At 53.1% G+C, this 16,725-nt stretch overlaps 1 protein-coding gene across 1 annotated transcript in view; it reads right to left on the reverse strand.

Annotated features, from left to right (window-relative positions):
• ENG (endoglin) overlaps positions 333–16,725 on the reverse strand; it is a 30,609-nt gene continuing 14,216 nt past the window's right edge. Inside the window, exons 3-15 of the mRNA XM_018055826.1 lie at positions 12,887–13,027; positions 9,900–10,062; positions 8,834–8,993; positions 8,400–8,529; positions 7,774–7,948; positions 7,367–7,509; positions 5,029–5,166; positions 4,764–4,802; positions 4,035–4,151; positions 3,451–3,702; positions 2,348–2,402; positions 1,246–1,347; positions 333–1,119 (exon numbers count right to left, since the gene is read on the reverse strand). Of these exons, the coding sequence (XP_017911315.1) occupies positions 995–1,119; positions 1,246–1,347; positions 2,348–2,402; positions 3,451–3,702; positions 4,035–4,151; positions 4,764–4,802; positions 5,029–5,166; positions 7,367–7,509; positions 7,774–7,948; positions 8,400–8,529; positions 8,834–8,993; positions 9,900–10,062; positions 12,887–13,027 (1,740 nt within the window). The 3' untranslated portion in view covers positions 333–994. The remainder of the gene's footprint in view (positions 1,120–1,245; positions 1,348–2,347; positions 2,403–3,450; positions 3,703–4,034; positions 4,152–4,763; positions 4,803–5,028; positions 5,167–7,366; positions 7,510–7,773; positions 7,949–8,399; positions 8,530–8,833; positions 8,994–9,899; positions 10,063–12,886; positions 13,028–16,725) is intronic.

The following is a 16,725-nucleotide window of genomic DNA, read 5'->3' on the forward strand; positions in this document are numbered from 1 at the left end:
AGATAATAGGGGGATGAGGACTATGGCTGGTCCAAGAGCTGGCCTGTGTAGGAGCCCAGGTTGTGTGGCCTGGACAAGTCCTTCCCTCTGAGCCTCAGGCGGCCTGTCTGTGAAATGAAAAGGATGGATTGGTGTCCCTTGACCATATGGTAAACACAGGGACCTTGTGATCACAAATTCCCACACCCGTTTCACAGATAAGAGAATGGTGGCTGGCTTAAAGAAGCCATGGGACCTGTCCACGGTCACACAGCCCAGAAGTGGGATTTGAACCCAGAACAGTCACCCCTCTCCCTGTTATAGGTGCCTCCCCCTTTCCAGCCCAGCCCAGCTCTGGTTTCATGGTCTGATTTATTGGTGGTGAGTATATAGTGGAGGACCCAGGACAGAGTGCCTGGGGGGTGGGGGGACATGGGGGGAGTGTCTCTGTGTGACAGTTGCAGGGAGGAGCTAGGCTCCCCCACTTTACTCCCAGGCTGGGTGCCCCTAGACTTCTGTTTCTGCCAGAGTCGTGCCAGTTCTGATGCGGAGACTGCTGGAAGCAGGTGCAGGTGGCTCTGTGCTGGCTTGGTTTCCACAGAGGAGGCGCCATCAGCCTGGGTGGGCTGGACTGAGTCCTGGAGTTCTCAACTCCTGCCCGGCCCAGGTCATCGAGTGCTGGATCCAGGTTACAATGACAGGGACTTTCTTGGGTGTTTACAGCAATGTGGACGTACAGGGCAGTGGACTCTCACTCTGCAGTCCGGGGCAGCTGCACCCCAGGCCCTCTGGGTTTGAAGGTTCATTGGGGTGGGGTGGGGGGACCCCAAGGCGTTCCGAGCTGGTGCTCCCACTGGCGACAGGCCTCTGGGAGGGAGGCAGCAGGGGCGGGTGCAGAGGGCAGGGTTCATCCTTGGTCAAGTGGAGGGGCTGGGGTTCCGGGGTAAGTCCACGGCCAGTGGTTCCCAGCTGGTGGCTGCTCAGTCTCTCCCGCTGGGCGAGGGCTGGCTGGGCGCTACGCCATGCTGCTGGTGGAGCAGGGGGTGCTCTGGGTGCTCCCGATGCTGTGGTTGGTGCTACTGCTCTCCGAGGAGGCCGGGGCAGCCACCGCCACCACGGGCTCCCGCTTGCCGGGGTGACCTGGGGGCAGGGGTGGAGGTCAGGGCCCCGGCCAGGGGTCCCCACTGCCCCAGAGACTGCGCTGGGCTCCCCCAGGTGGTGATGGAGGGGACCTGAGCACTCACTGTGGGGGCCTGGGATACTCACGCGTGTGCGAGTAGATGTACCAGAGCGCGGCGGTGAGCAGGGCCCCGATGAGGAAGGCGCCAAAGGTGATACCCAGCACAGCAGGCAGGACGAGGCCTTTGTCTGCACCACCAAGGACAGGATGGCTGCGGTCAGCACCGCCGTCTCCTTCCTGAAACTTCCACCCCCACTCCCCGCCCTGTTGTGCAGCCAGGAGTGCAGGTTTTGGTGCCGGCCTCAGCTCAGCCACTGACCCTGACTTCTCTGAACCCATTTCCTCATCTAGCCAATGGGATCATCACACCCACACGTGGCATGAAGTTGTGCTGCTATGAGCATCCCCCTAAAAGGGCCCAGCCAGGCCTTTGGGGCCATGCCTCTGACTCCCGAGGCTGGTAGAGATACATTTTTAGGAAGGCTGGATGGTATAATCTGAGCAAAGTATGAGTGGGGCCTGAGAGTCCAGAGTCCCGCTGTGTGACCTTAGGTCAGTCCCTACTCCTCTCTGAGCCCGCTACCAAAGTAGAAGCCAGAGCGCCCCTGAAGGCCCTTCAGCTCTCTTGGGTTTTCCCAAGCTTCACTCTTTCTGCACTCCTGATGGCTGTCTGACTATGGGCCAGGCAGCCTGCCTGTAGGCCTCTGAGTTCCCATCTCCTCAGTGGGGTCATTAGCCTGCCTTCTTGATTGTAGGCTGGGCGTAGGGGCTCCATCTGGGCCCAGGTGGGATGGCCAAGGGGCTGATGCTTCTCCCACCTGCATTCAGTGTCAGGGACTCTTCTGCCCAGCGGGCACCTGGGCCCAGGGGGAACTAAGACAGGCTGGGGGAGCTGGGCTGAGGGGCATCCTCCACACTAGGGGTCTTAGGGAAAGAGAGGCCAGCACTGCCCCCAAGTCCTGTCCAGTCCTGATTCCAGAAGGCTCCATCCCCCAGCAAGGTCAGCCAGCCACCCTGGGGATCAAGAAGAGCCAAAGGCCTGGCATATGGTCCCATGGGGTGGTCACAAGCAAATGCTGTCCATGCGGAAGACGTAGCTGTGGACCCTGCTCTCTGGGGTCCTCTGAGCGTCCATCACACCCCACTCTGACCTCAGCCCCTGGAACCCCGGGGAGACTTAGAACTCACCATGCAGGCCGGTGCTGATGATGTTCAGGCGTGTGGAGACAGTCTTGTGGACTTCCTGGAGGAGGAAGAGAGCCCGGGGTATGGCACAGTCTTTGAGAGGCAGCTCCAGGCTTCCTCCCTGTCTCTGTGACCCTGGCCTGCCACAGCCCACCCTGGGGCCTTGACTCTGAGCCCCATCTGCACCACCTTCTGGCTGGGGGCCTCTGGGCAAATGCTGGCAGATCTATGCTGTGGAAGGGTGGCAGCCTGACAATTCTGAGCTGCTCCTGGTGTGTTTCCTGTGAGTTCCTGAAAGGCTCCCAACTCCCATGAGGATTATGGGGGCACTCCATCCATTATCCCTGTGAATGCCCAGAAGCCCAGGCTCACTGTGGCCTAGGGAGAGCCCACTCAGTGGTCCCCGAGGCTTCTCCAGCTTCATACAACCACAGAAGCTTCTTATCCTGAAGACCCTTTTGCGTGCAAGGGCTTGGGGATGACTGTATGTGTGTGTATGTGTGTGTGTCCAGGGCCCAGTGTTTAAGAACTGGTATATACTGGATGGTGAAGTGTTGTGACCAGTAACTGCAGAAAATCAGAATTTTGTGTCCTTTGTACTAACCCTCTTCCCTGATGTCTCTTGTTTGTTGAGATTACCATGGTGATCATACTATATGGATAAGATGGGAGGGTGGATGGATTCCTGGGTGGATGGATTGATGGATGATGACTGGGTGTGACTGTAAAAGGATAGATGGATGACTGAGCTGATGGACAGACTCTGGATGAATGACTGGGTGGGATGGTGAGAAGCATCAACTAATAAATGATGACTGAATGGGATGGTGGGAAGACAGATGGGTGAAATAATAGATGGATAGATGGATGGACAGATGGATAGTGGTTGCAGCTGCATATCCGACCAATGTCCCAAGACATAGCACAGCCATCCAAAGGCTGTCAGGTGGCAGAAAGAGTCCCCTTGGTACCCAGAGGCCACGTGTCTGCCTGTGGCTGTCTTCTGCCGACTGGTTCCACATCCTCCCAGTCTATCACATCCCTTCCTGGAAACTCCAGACCCAGAAGCCACCCTTGAAGCTGGGCTGGGCCTGGCCCCCACTCACCAGGGACCGAATCCTGGGATGCATGGTCACAGAGCAGCTGAGAATGCCAGTCGTGGGCATGGGCACCAAGTAGCCACGGAGGAGGAAGCTGAAGCGTATGTCACCACTAGGGCTCGGGGACAGCAGGCTCACGCAGCTGCTCTTGGCTTCCTGGCCCTGGATGAGTTCCACGATTTCCATGTCGGGCCCCAGGTTCAGTTGGCAGCTCTCCAGCTGGATCATGAGCTCAGGGATGGATGGGGACACGCTCACCTGCATGGGAAGGTAAGGGGACCGAGGCCCGGTCAGTAACTCGTAGCTCTCTACCTTAGCTGTTCTCGCGAAATAAGCTAGAGTTCTAGAGTTCCTGCTCGGGAACTTTGATGGTGGAAGGACAGTTACTGGCCTGCTTGGAGCAAAGGAGGAGGAAGAAGTGACATTCCAACCAGTGTCTGAGCCCCGCCTCAGCTCTCCCCACCCCTACAAACCTGCATCAGGCTGGCCCCCGCCTCCCCCTAGGAAGTCAAGTTCCACTGGGGAGAAAGAAAGGCTCTGAGAAATCCCAGGGGGCGGCAGGCCTGAGCGGTCAAGTCCAAGTCCAGTACCTGCACAAAGCCCTGCTGGCCCAGCTCGATGGTGTTGGAGGCTTGGAGGAAGTGCGGGCTGAGGTAGAGGCCCAGCTGGAGGGAGAGGCTGTCCATGTTGATGCACTGCACCTTTCTCTGTGGGGATGGGAGGGAGGCTTGGTGGGTCTGGGAGGCACCCAGTGAGAAAGCTAAGGGGTGGGAGCAGGAGTCATGGTCCAGAGTTGGTGTGTGACGCTCCTCCTCACCTTAAACCTCCCCCTTCCCCACCACAACTGATATTTATCAAGAACTGGCCCTCAGGAATTCCCTGGCAGTCCAGCAGTTAGGATTCTGTGCTTTTGCTGTTGAAGGCCCGGTGTCTGATCTGAGTCCCTGGTTGGGGGACTAAGATCCCACAAGCCACACAGCCAGAAAAAGAACTTGCTCCTCACAAGACCTGTGTGCTTTCCATGTCTCCTGTTGGTGACAGCTCATCCCATAGGGGGTTCCTTTCTTATCCTCCTATTAACAGGACCTTTGGGCCCTGAAAGCTTATGTGATTTGCCCAAGGCCATGCAGCCAATTCATGCTTGAACCCTCTGACTTGAGAGACTGAGAACATGACTCTGAACAGTACTGCCCCCATTGCACAGAAGGGGAGATGGGGGCACACTGGAGACACGTTGGCTTGCCAGGATCAGGGCCTGAGTCTCCTGAGGCCTGCTCCCCCCAGACCACATGGGTTAGCATGTTGACCGTCCATCTCACCCGCTGCGGTGATGAGCTTGACAGGAGTCTGATGACCACCTGCAGGAAGAGAGCCAAGGAGCTGGTCAGAACCCAGGAGGAGGCCAGAGGGTATCCCACCCAACGCACCCATTTTTTTGGATGGGGAAACTGAGTCAACCAATGGCGAACCTTGTCTTGTCTTCCTACTGAGCACCACACCCGCTTTCCCCAAAGCCTCTCTGCCTGGAAGATCCAGGAGGCGCCTGGAGGGGGCACCATCCCTTTTTCCCACCCCAGGTCTTACCTCATTACTGACCACATTTTCCATCACTTCCATGCCACAGCTGGAGTAGCCACTGCTCAAGACAAACTCATCTTCTGTTTCCTCAGCTTGGCAGCTGGAGTCCCAGAAGGTCAGGCTTATGATGGTGCAGAGCAGAGTCTGGGCCAGGGTTGCGGGGGGTGTGGGGGAGGCACTGTCAGGAGGCACAGGGCTCCCCAGGACCTGTCCATCTCACCCCAGCACCAAGGACTGACCACACCCCAGGGGTCTCGAATCACAGCCATGCCTCTGCTCCCATCCCCATTTTTATTAGGTCTCATCATCCTACAGCGTTTAAGAGTTACTACTTTTCCTGAACTTGACACACTTCTGTATCTAGCAATAATATCTGTGACATCATGAGTGTGTTCTAGACATATGCATTCAGAGAAATTGTGTGGGTTTGGTTTTTTCCCCCCTCATTTTAAACAAATGGCATCATACTGTCTTTCAGGCTTTAGCTTAGTTTTCTCACTGAATAATAAATCACAGACATCTATCTGTGCATATATTTATAGACCTAGAATATTCTTTTTAACTTGAGTGTAATGTTCCAAAGATCAGTGGATCACAGTGTATGGCATCCAGGCCCCTTGGGACTGCATGGCGGTAATGCCAGCCATTGCTGATCCCTGCACCACCTCTGCCACCTCCCAGACATCTGCTGGGCCAGGTAGAGGCAGATAAGAAGGGGGAGATGGGCTGCAGACAGATGGAGCTTCACCTTGGCCCTGATACCACACACCCCAAAACACCTCCACATGGACATAGAGTTAAATGTCATTCTAAAAATCCCTGAGAACATGCATGACTCATCAAGACTCTGGCAGAGAGATTTCCTGCCTCAGACTAGAAAAAAAAATCACAAAGGAGAAGATGGCCAGCTAGGATGGCCCAATGTTTTCAAACATCCCCAAAATTAAGAAACACTCTGGCGAAAATTTAAAGAATGATAACAAACCAGGAGAGATTAGTTCAATAAGAATGATAGACAAAGGGCCACAAATGTCTTTCTTCATGTAAAAAGCTTATAGAAATAATCAAGGGGAAAAAAAAGAAATAAGAAAAATACCAAAAGAGGGAGGCTCAAGAGGGAGGGAACATATGTATACTTATGGTTGATTCATGTTGTTGTACGGCAGAAATCAACACAAGGCTGTAAAGCAATTATCCTCCAATTGAAAAAAAAATTTTTTTAAGAAAAATACCAAGCCACAAAGTTACAGAGACTTTGATTATTATTCAGTCACACGGTATCAAGTCCACACTTACTAATCAAAGTAGAAACTCAAACAAGAATGGAAGACAAGTTCTACCTCCCACATCAGCAAAGTTTTTTAGACAAAAAAACAATAATTTGGAGACAGAGTCAAAGTGTTCTTATTAATCAGCAGCGAAAATTGGAATCAACTTTTGGAAAGCGAGTTGGCAACAAGTTTCCAAATTTCCAGAATGTTCCCTCATTTTTGACCCAGCAATCTCACTGATGTGGAAACCTATCTTAAGAAAACAATTCTATTTATAGAAGAATTTCATGCACAAAGACACTTCCTGCATATTTATAATATTACAGAATTGAAAACACCCAAATGTCTAATGAGGGAGGAGGAGCTAATTATGGCATCTCAATATGATGGGAGCGAATGTGTTTTTAAAGTGATATTATTAAGTACGTATGAACTTGGGCTTATGAACTTGGGCTTTCCTAGTGGCTCAGAGGGTGAAGAATATGTTTGCAATGCAGGAGTCCCTAGGTCAGGAAGATCCCCTAGAGAATGGAATCGCTACCCACAACAGCATTCTTGCCTGGAGAATTTCATGGACACAGGAGCCTGGAGGGCTACTCCATGGGGTCGTAAAGAGTTGGACATGACTGAGCAACTAACACTGTCACTTTCAGTATTAAGTACATAAGGCTTCCCCAGTGGTTCAGCAGTAAAGAATCCGCCTGCAATGTAGGAGACACAGGAGATGGGGGCTCAGCCTCTGGGTCAGGCAGATCTCCTGGAGAAGGGAATGGCTACCCACTCCAGTATTCTTGCCTGCAGAATTCCATGGACAGAGGAGCCTGGCGGGTAACAGTCCATGGGATCACAAAGAGTCAAACACGACTGAGCACCTAACACATTGCTCCACCCCAGGTGAGGTCGTGAGACCTCCTGTAATCCTCACCACCTGGTAGGGACCATTATCAAGCCCATTCTACAGGTGGAAAAACTAAGGCTTGTAGAGGAATGTGATTGGTCCTCCTTCCTGGATTAGGACGGAAGAAGGACCAGTTACCCGTGTCAGCTGGACTGGAGGCCAGGAGCTCCCTTACCGAGATGAGATCTTTCTTGAGTACCAGAGTCATGCCATCGCTGGAGCACTTCGGCTGGATCAGGGTCAGAAGTAGCTCCTGGTTGCAGCCCTTATTGGGAGTGGTGATCTCCACTGGTGTGGGTGAGGGCTGCAGCCCACTGCCTGTGGGGTAGCAGAGGGGGCCCCCGCAGACAAGTCACTGTGGGGCTCACTGTGCTCTGATGTGCTAAGCGCCTCTCTAGCTAGGTACTCTCAGCATTCCTGAGATGCACATGAGGAATATGGGGCTCCCACCAGCTGCTGCAACTTTCCCGGTTCACACAGCATCTGGACGTAGCAATAGATCCCAGGAGAGGGCCAGGAAAGGGAGGTTGGCAGGGGCGGGGGGGGGTGGCGGTGGGCAAGGGAAGGGAGCCAGGTGCTCACCACAGCTGTGGGTCTGCAGAGAGACATCACTGGCCAGAGGGAGCTCCACGAAGGATGCTACTACACTGGCGTTGAGCCTCCGGGCCTCTCCCAGCAGGCCTTGGGTTGTGTTTGGGAGTTGGAAGCCAGGGTTGATCCTATCTGGAAAGATCTTCAAGGAGTATTCACCAGTGGCCTAATGACAGGGAGAGAGGCAGAGCAGGCAGCTATGGACACAGTCAGGGGCCACACAGCCTGGCAAGGTGTGCCTGCAGGCTGGCCAGGGTCTGCCAGGCCTCAGTCAGGCTCTCTTTTGCTCCTGCTGTTTCCCCTGCCTGGACCACCTCCCCTCATCTACTGGTTCCTGTCTGTCTTTCAACTCAGCTTGGAGTTCACCTTTCCAGGAAACTTCCCTGATGTGGTGGGCTGGGTTAGGGGGCCTCTCTAAGGGATCATGGAAGGCTTCCTGGAGGAGGTGCCATCTAGGTGAAGGTCTGAAGGAAGAATAGGTAGAGCACAGAGGGCAGAAGGATCATCGTATATAAAGGCCCAGGGCTGGGGTGATGGTGCAGGAAGTTTGTTTTTTTTTTCTTTGAGGAGCTTCAGGAAGATCTGAACGGGGCTGTGTGGGTCTCAAAGCGACTCACCCAGATCTGCATGTTGTGGTTGGCGTCGATTAACCAGGACACGTAGGGTGGACCCTGAAGGATGAGCACGGCGGCGTCAGTATCTCTCCAAGCACAGGTCAGCTCCAACTTCACGGTCACTGTCCGGGGCCTGGATGTGGGGGGAGATGGACCCCCCTGCATCAGCGAGGGCAGTAGTGCGGGGTGTGGGGCAGTGTTGGGGAGCTTGACCAGGAATTGCCGGGCCAGAGCAAGACCTGGGGTCGGTTGAGCAGCAGCTGCACTCCTAACCTGGTTGGTCCTGGGTCTGTCGGGTGAGCGTGGAAATGGGCGGGGCCCAGATATAGGCGGGGGTGACAATTCTCTAACCAGGCCGGGGCGGGGCTAAGGCTTGGACAGAAGCGAGGGTTTATGGAGCGTGGGTTTGGCGGGGCTGGCGGGGCTGGTACCCTTACCCGGTCTCTGGGCCCGGTAGGATTCTCAGGATGTGGGCCTCCTTGTGGCCAGCCACACCTTCCAAGCGGCAGCCCCGGATCGAGGCTTTCGGGCTCCATTCGAGCGTGTGGCCCATGTCCTTCTGGGGTTCCAGATTGCAGGAGAACGGTGAGCTCGAGGCTGCGGAGATAAGCGCACCTCTGTCTCCTCTTGGAGCAGCCTAGCATCTAGTACACAGGCCCACCCTCTCCCACAGTAATGGTGGGGCAGGCAGGATGGCTTCCAGGTGGCGCTAGGGTTTAAAAGAAAGAATTCTCCAGCCAATGCAGGAGACCTAAGAGACAGAGGTTCAATCCCTGGGTCAGGAAGATCCCCCTGGAGAAGGAAATGGCAATCCACTCCAGTATTCTTGCCTGGAGAACCCCATGGACAGAGGAGCCTGGTGGGGTACAGTCCATGGGGTCACAAAGAGACACAACAGAAGCGACTTAGCACGCACGCAGGCAGGATGGAGCAGCAAAGAGTGGGGGCTTGGGAGGACCCGGGTTCAAATCCACTTACAGCAGGGTGACCCAGGGCAAGTCCCTGGCCTCTGTTTCCTCATCTGTCAGCACACATTTTATTTAAGGTATAAAACCATGGCGTACGTTAGGGATGCAACCCAGCAACTGCCTGTACATCATCCCCCTTTTATCCTTCTTAGGGTATTTACCATGACCTGAAATTACAGAATTTGTATACCTGTCTTTTATCATCTTCCTACCACAGTGCCAGCTCCAGGAGGGCAGGATCTGGGTTTGTCCCCACAGGGTCCCCAGATGCCTGGCATAGGGCTTGGCACATACTAGGGACACAATAAATAATATGAAAGTGCTGTTTTTGTAGGTCAAGAGACTGACAAATGGCAGCAGTTTCACAGGGTTCAATCTAACATTTGATGAAAGGGTAACCACTGTCCTAAGTGACCTGGGGCAAATCACATCCTGTCTTGGTGCCTTAGTATCCACATCTGAGGAATGAGACAGAGAAATTCAGATTCCTCAAGAGCAGAGTCCTGAACCCAGAGAGGCTACTGGGGAGGCAGACCTTGGTCCAGACGAAGGAGGATGCTTTGCGGGTTGTTCAGCTCAGCAACAGAGGCGATTGGACCCTTTGTATTAGCCCAGTTGAGGAGCTGGTCCTTGGTGGTGAAGGATGGCAGCTGTGTGGTGTTGGCATCTAGGGCCTCGTGAAAGACCAGTTTGGAGTCCTGGGGAGACATGTGGCAGCTCAGGACGCTGTCCCTGGGCCTGAATGCCTTCTGTTCCACGCCAGAGGTCAGGAGATAACTTGGGGAGGCAGCTAGTTGGCTGAGCAGAGAAGGCCAGGGCTGAGGAGGCTGAGGCTGGCGGAGCCGAAGCCAGCCCACAGGCCCCTAACTAGGGCCCCTCAGAGCCAGATCTGCCCCATCTTTCTTCCACACCTCGGGGGCTGGGTGGACACACATCCATGTTCATCCATCACCCTCCCACCCCTCCATAAGCATCCTCATTCAGTCCGCACTTATCGTGAGGCTCATGTCGGTTTCCCCCACACTCTTGTGAGGGACAGTGGCTGGCTTGGCCACCCCTGCATGGGGCTTGACACACAGTAGTCACTAAGAAATATTGGTCTGACTGTGTGCTGGGTCTTGAGACCAGCAATGAAGATCCTGACATGGCAGCTTCATCCTGATACCTGGCACACGGCAGGGGGCACACGGCAGGTGCTCCCTGCACGTGGAAATGGAGAAGGGGAAGATAGAAGACATGATGAATGAAAGACACACAACTGGTCCCTGCTCTGGGAGATCTTGCTATCCAGAAACCAGTCGTGCCTCAAGTTATTTGAAACAACAGAAGACAGGATATTATTCTATAAGAAACAAAAGGAGCAAGACAGGTCCCTTGAATGAACAGAGATGAGAATCTGGGTGGCTCCAGCACCTTGCTGCCTCCACTGCCCATTTCTAGTGGGCTAGGGAAGGAAATAGGAAAGACTTCCTGGGGTAGAAGTCAAAGGATTCATAGGAAGCTGCTGGGGCCATGGACTCAGAGTTCCTCTTCCACCCATCTCCAAAGGCAGGGGCATTACGCTGAAGCAGCAGAAGCATGAGAGCTTCAGGCTAGATACTAAGGGGGGACTGCCTGACAGTGGAAACAGGCAAGACATCATAGAAAGGTCCACTTGCAATGGAGCAGGACTTTAACAAGGGGCAAAGTGATGAGGACCTGGGTGAGGAGCCCAGTGCCCACCCCCACCCCATGGAAGGGCTGGGGGAGTCGTTTGGAGCTAGAGAGTTGGGTTGGGTGGTGAGGGGGAGGACTTTTACCATCTGACCCTCAAGGTCAGCTCTGTAAAATGGGAATGTAATAGGGATTAAAGGGCATTTGTCAAGCTCTTGGCGCCGGGTCTGATACAGAGTTCTGCGCCCTCCCCCGGTGAGGCTCTTGGCCTCTCCAGAGGCGTCCAGGCTCCGGCTCTTTGGGGCCGGCTCCGGAAGCTGCGGCCGAGGTCGCGCGCGGCTCGGGCGGTCCATCCGCCCCCTCTCCCGGGCCCGTGTATTCTTAGCCCCGGGGATGAAGGCGTGGCCGAGGCCGGAGCCGGCGGCCGCCGCGACCTTCCGGCCCGGCGGGCGGGCGCTTTTCATGTACCCTGCGTCAGCCAGAGCCCCGCCGGGCCTCGAGTCCGGGGCTGGGCCGCCAGAGGGTCCGGGAATGGGGAGGGGGAAAAACGCTGCCCGCTCTGGGAGCCGCGGGGTGGGTGCCGCTCCGTCCTCCCGGTTGGCTGCGCTCGGCCTGCCCTCCCGTGGGGTGGGGGGCCTCCATGCCGGCCCGCTCCGCCTGACTCTGCGCTTCCTGCCGCCGGTCGCGCGCCCCCTCAGCCTCTCTCGCTGTCTAGGCCCGCGTCCCAGGCAGCCCGGGACCGGGGCCTGCCTTCAGGTCCCCTCCTCCTCTGCCCCTCCTCGAACTTAGTCTCTCAGAGTCGTTCCTCCCACAACAGGCCGGCCCTCTTTCCATTTCCATATTTCTTTCTGTGTCTCCCTCCCACTTGTTTTCGTTGCTCTCCCCCGAGCTCCGGCTCTCTCCCCTCTGCTTTTTCTGGCTGTAAACAACAGCTGCTGCACCTGGGGGTCCCCCCCCTCCCAGGGCCTTAAACGTGACCGAGGCCGTGCACCCGGCCCACCCGACCTCCTCCAGCCCTGAGGCCCCCTGGCTGTGGTCCCAGCCAGTGGACCTTCTCTCTCTCTGGTGGATATGTCTGACATTTAAAATTTGAATTTTTTAAAAAATAATTTTTCTCCAATTTAGGCCGTGTAAATTATAGCAAATCTTGCAAATTCAGTACAGTGGAAAGAACAAAGCAGATCTCTGTCCCTCATCCCTCTCCCCAGCCAGAACTACTGTTAACACATTGTTAGGTTTCTTTCTGGCCTTTTTTCGTCTGTGCTTGAATATTTTTACATTTACCTCTTGTAAACTTTTTCAAAGACAGTGACAAGGTTATTTTATGGAGGAATATCAGTGAGTCCAGTTCTCTCACTGGACAGATGGGAAAACTGAGGCTATGAGAGAGGGTTGGACTTGGCCAATTTGTGCATCAACCTGAGCGCTTCCCAGGTGGCTCAGTGGTAAGGAATCTGCCTGCCAGCGCAGGAGACGCAGGTTTGATCCCTGAGTCAGGAGGGTCCCCTGGAGGAGGAAATAGCAACCCACTACAGCATTCTTGCCTGGAAAATTCCATGGACAAAGGAGCCTGGCTGGCTATAGTTCATGGGGTCACAAAGAGTTGGACACGGCTACGACTGAGCATGTACGCACGCACATATATCACCTCCTACGTTTGATTCCCACCTCTGGGTTTGTGTTCTTTTCCCCAGGTTCTATTGCCCTTTGTGTTCTCTCTGGCAGGGCCCCATGGGGTTCACCAGGAAGGGCCCTGGTGAGTAATGTCAGAATGAAAAAGAGGAGCAGGGGACCCTGGCCAGCAGAGGTGGACAGCAGGGGCCTCCCAAAGCCCGTGCCTGAGGCTGCGGTTGGAGGTAACACACTCACGTAGGCCAGCTGGAGTGGGATTCCTGGTGCCTGCAATTTCAGGAAGATGGATTTGTTCACACTGAGAATCAGCAGCACCTCTCGGGGCCAGATGCCACCTTGCTTGGATGTCTGGAGAGTCAGCTCCAGCATTGACATGTCCTGGGATGGGGGCAACGGGAGAGACACATACACAGATCAGTCAGGCTGCAAAGGCTGTGTGCCACCCAGGTCAGCAGCGTTGACTCATTTACTGTCAACTTCCATTTCATTCTCCCTGCCCAGCTTGTCCACTCCTGTCTTCCAGAGCCCGGCACAGTGCCTGGTCCTCAGGCAAGTACCCAGAAAATATTTGCTAAACAAATGAAAGATGAGTCTCAGCAAATCCAAGGAGACTTTTTTTTTTTTAATGATCAGAGGAAGGGGTAGATTGGGAGTTTGAAATTGACATGTACACACTGCTATATTTAAAATAAAGTGCCTGGGACTTCCCTAGTGGTCCAGTGGCTAAGACTCCATGCCTCCAATGCAGGAAGCCTGGGTTCAATCCCTGGTCAGGGCACTATATTCCACATGCTGAAACTAAGAGTTCACATGATACGACTAAGACCTGAGGCAGCCAAATAAATAAATATTTTAAAATAAATAAATGCAATGAGCCTGAACTTTATTTGGTAGTCAGTTGAGGTTTATTATTTCCATTAAACACCTGCTGTGAACCAGCCTGTGTGACTTAAGAGCGCACCGTGTGCCCTTTCTCTGTTCCAGTGCAGCAGTGTTGAGGCATCAAATTCTGCTCCCCAATTGCAGTATTCCTATTTGCCTTACTATTTTAAAGTACTAAATACTCATGTTTTGTCGAGTAATATCATTATTTTGAGTGAAGTTGAAATCATTTCTGTCTCAAGAGATACTGACTGCATTAAAAAATTTAATTGATCATGGTGTATGTATTTAGAATGCTTTCATAACAACAATAATAACAACTAATACCTAACATTTATACAGTGCTTCCTAAGTGCTTGGACTGTTCTAAGTGCTTTACACATTGACTCATTTAATCTTACAACAACCCTAAGAGGAAGGTACCATTGTTATTCTCCCTTACAGATGAAGAAACAGGGCACAGAGAGGTGAAGCCATTTGTCCATGACCACACACAGCATGTAAGTATGGAACTAAGATCTAGACCTAGGCAGGCCTCTACTCTCAACTACTATCCTGCCCCATCATGTTTTTCTATACCTCTTTATTCCCAGAAAGAAAAAGAACACAGCAATCCACAAGGCAAAGTTTCTATTGCAAGAATAGACTTCTTTGGGCCTTCCCTGGTGGTCCAGTGGTTAAGAATCCACCTTCCAATGCAGAGGACATGGGTTCGATCTCTTGTTGGAGAAACTAAGATCCCACATGCTTTGGGGCAACTAAGCCCACTAGCCACAACTAGACAAGTCCACGCACCGCAACAAGAGGAAGCCTGCATGCCACAGTGAAGACCCAGCACAGCCAGAAAGAAAGAAAGAAGAACCCCCGCTGTGCTCAAAGACTTTCTGAACCAATGGAGCATGAACAGATGACTCCTGAAACTGAGACAGGTGCAAGTGTCGGAAGCCCTGCCTTGGACTTATAAGGACAAAGACAGATGGAAACATTTGACTGACACACAAACTCCAGCTGTTCACAAAAGCTGGCAGTCTCTCTCCAAAGAGACAAAAAGCTGAACACCCCCCACCGCCCGCCATATCTCCTTAAACTTAACAAAAAGGAGACGGATATTTCAAGATGGAGCCATCAGTGGAAAGTTTTTAGATTTAACTTCTAATTATCTCCTGGCCATTTCCCCAACTAATGTCAGACAGCCAGAGTGTTTCAGCTGGAAAAATCTGCACAGAAATATTTCCACTACCTAATAATGACACCGTGATCATGCTCTGTAAGTTTGCTCTTTGAAACAAAATAAAAGCAAATAATATTTCATTTTCAATGTTTCATAAATATTTTTTTCATTTTAGTGAGCTATTAGGTTGCTTATTTTTGAATGATCACTTTTACGCTAGTTTATAGTAGAGTGATGTATCTTGAATTTATGTTTGTGTAAGTTCACATTTTTTATTAATTTCTGTTTTCCAATGGGTTTATAACTTTGGGGTTTTGAAATATCTTGTGTCATCAATTTTAAAAACTAGTGTACATTCTAGACACTTTATGGATTAAATATTGGATTCAATATCATATTTTGGCAAAATAAGAAATACCACTCCAAATGTCAGAGCTGACATTTTGTTCCAGGATTGTGATCAGTTCTTGAAATTAACTGAAGTGAAGGGAGACCCACCTTGGTGTTGTCAGGAAAGGCCCAGGCATTGCTGCCTTGTCTGAATCTTCAAGAATGGACCCACCCCAGCTTCATTACCTAATTGCCTATGTATTATTAGCTTGAACCATCAAATATGATTTCACAGCTCTGTGTATATGATCAAAACACCTCAACCGTACACTTTAAGTGGGCAGATGTTTTCACAATAAAGTTATTAAAATACGACAACCAAATATCAGTACTTTCACAGGGTTCAGTCTAACGCGTGCTCAGCCCTATGCTGTGTGTGTGTTGCACACGCTCTTATCGAAGCGGGGTCAGGTATTCTCCCATTCCACAGATGTAGCAGCTGGGCACAGGGAGGGCCCCTGCCAAAGTGAGTGGTGAAGTCAGACACCCAGTACCTGTCAGCATGGTGCCAGAGTGGGTGCCTGGACCCCTGGGCAGCTCGCCTGGACCGTGTCCTCCCTCTCAACCCTGCCACTCCCCAGACTGCCCCACAGTTCATCACTGTCCAGCCCCACCTGTCTGTCCTCCCCCAGAGGAGTGAACCTCACGGCCCATGCATGGCGAATAGATGGGTCCTATGGTTATGAGGTGCCACGGCTGCTGCGGACAAGGAGAATAATCCCACCTCTGCCCTTCGGTGGACACCCACAAACTGAGAGCACAGCCCCCGAGGTGGGAGGAAAGAGCCCTGTGACCATCCATGCCTGTTGCCACCCCGCAGTAACTGTCCCTGATTGCGCCTTAGTTTCCCCATCTGCGAAACAGGGATAGGACAGAGTGGAAACCGAAACCAAGCGAGGCTCTGGATAAAGGAAGTTAAAGAAGAGAAGCAGAGGTCAGCGTCGGGTCATGCTGAGGGTGAGGGGGTTAGGAGACTGGAACTTCGCCATGACACTCAGCTCTGCTCCCAGGGCTCACATACCAATCCCTCCACTCCCTTGTCACTAAGTCCCTCCCTGTAGAGTTAGGGGTGGGGAGGGAGGATGAGTGTGGGTTGAGGCCCAAAGAGAGGCAGGCAGGGGCCAGGGCCACACAGCAAATGAGCCCTGTCGAAAGTCAGGGAGGCTGGAGAGCTGGGCTTCCAGGGGTCTCGGAGCTCCCGGCTCGAGCTCAAAGGCCAGCTGGTTACCAGAAAAACCCAGCCAGGGTTTCCATAGCAAACACTTCCATCCCGTGGCCCTGACTCATCAACACAGTCACTCACACGCAGACTTCCCTCTTTCCTCCCAGCCCCAAGCCCAAAGGTAAAGAAAGGGGCCTGCCTTGTCCCCTATCCCAAGCTCCCAGCCTTCCCCATGGCATCCTGGGAATTCTGGGAGCCCAGCTGAGGTGGGCAGGCCAGTCACGCCCTTGCCCCCAGCTCTGCAACCTGGGCCGGCCGGGGCCTGCCAGGCCCCTTCCCTGAGCCAGTGGGCGGGAGACCACGTTTCTATTTTTGTGCCTCTGGCCCACAGTTGCCATTGTCGGCCCAGCAGTCAGTGGCGGGAAGGGGGATTTCAGTGGGGAGGCCCTGAGCGCTAGTAGCCACTTATAG

The sequence above is a fragment of the Capra hircus genome, chromosome 11, assembly GCF_001704415.2.
Source record: "Capra hircus breed San Clemente chromosome 11, ASM170441v1, whole genome shotgun sequence".
Classification (NCBI taxonomy): domain Eukaryota; kingdom Metazoa; phylum Chordata; class Mammalia; order Artiodactyla; family Bovidae; genus Capra; species Capra hircus.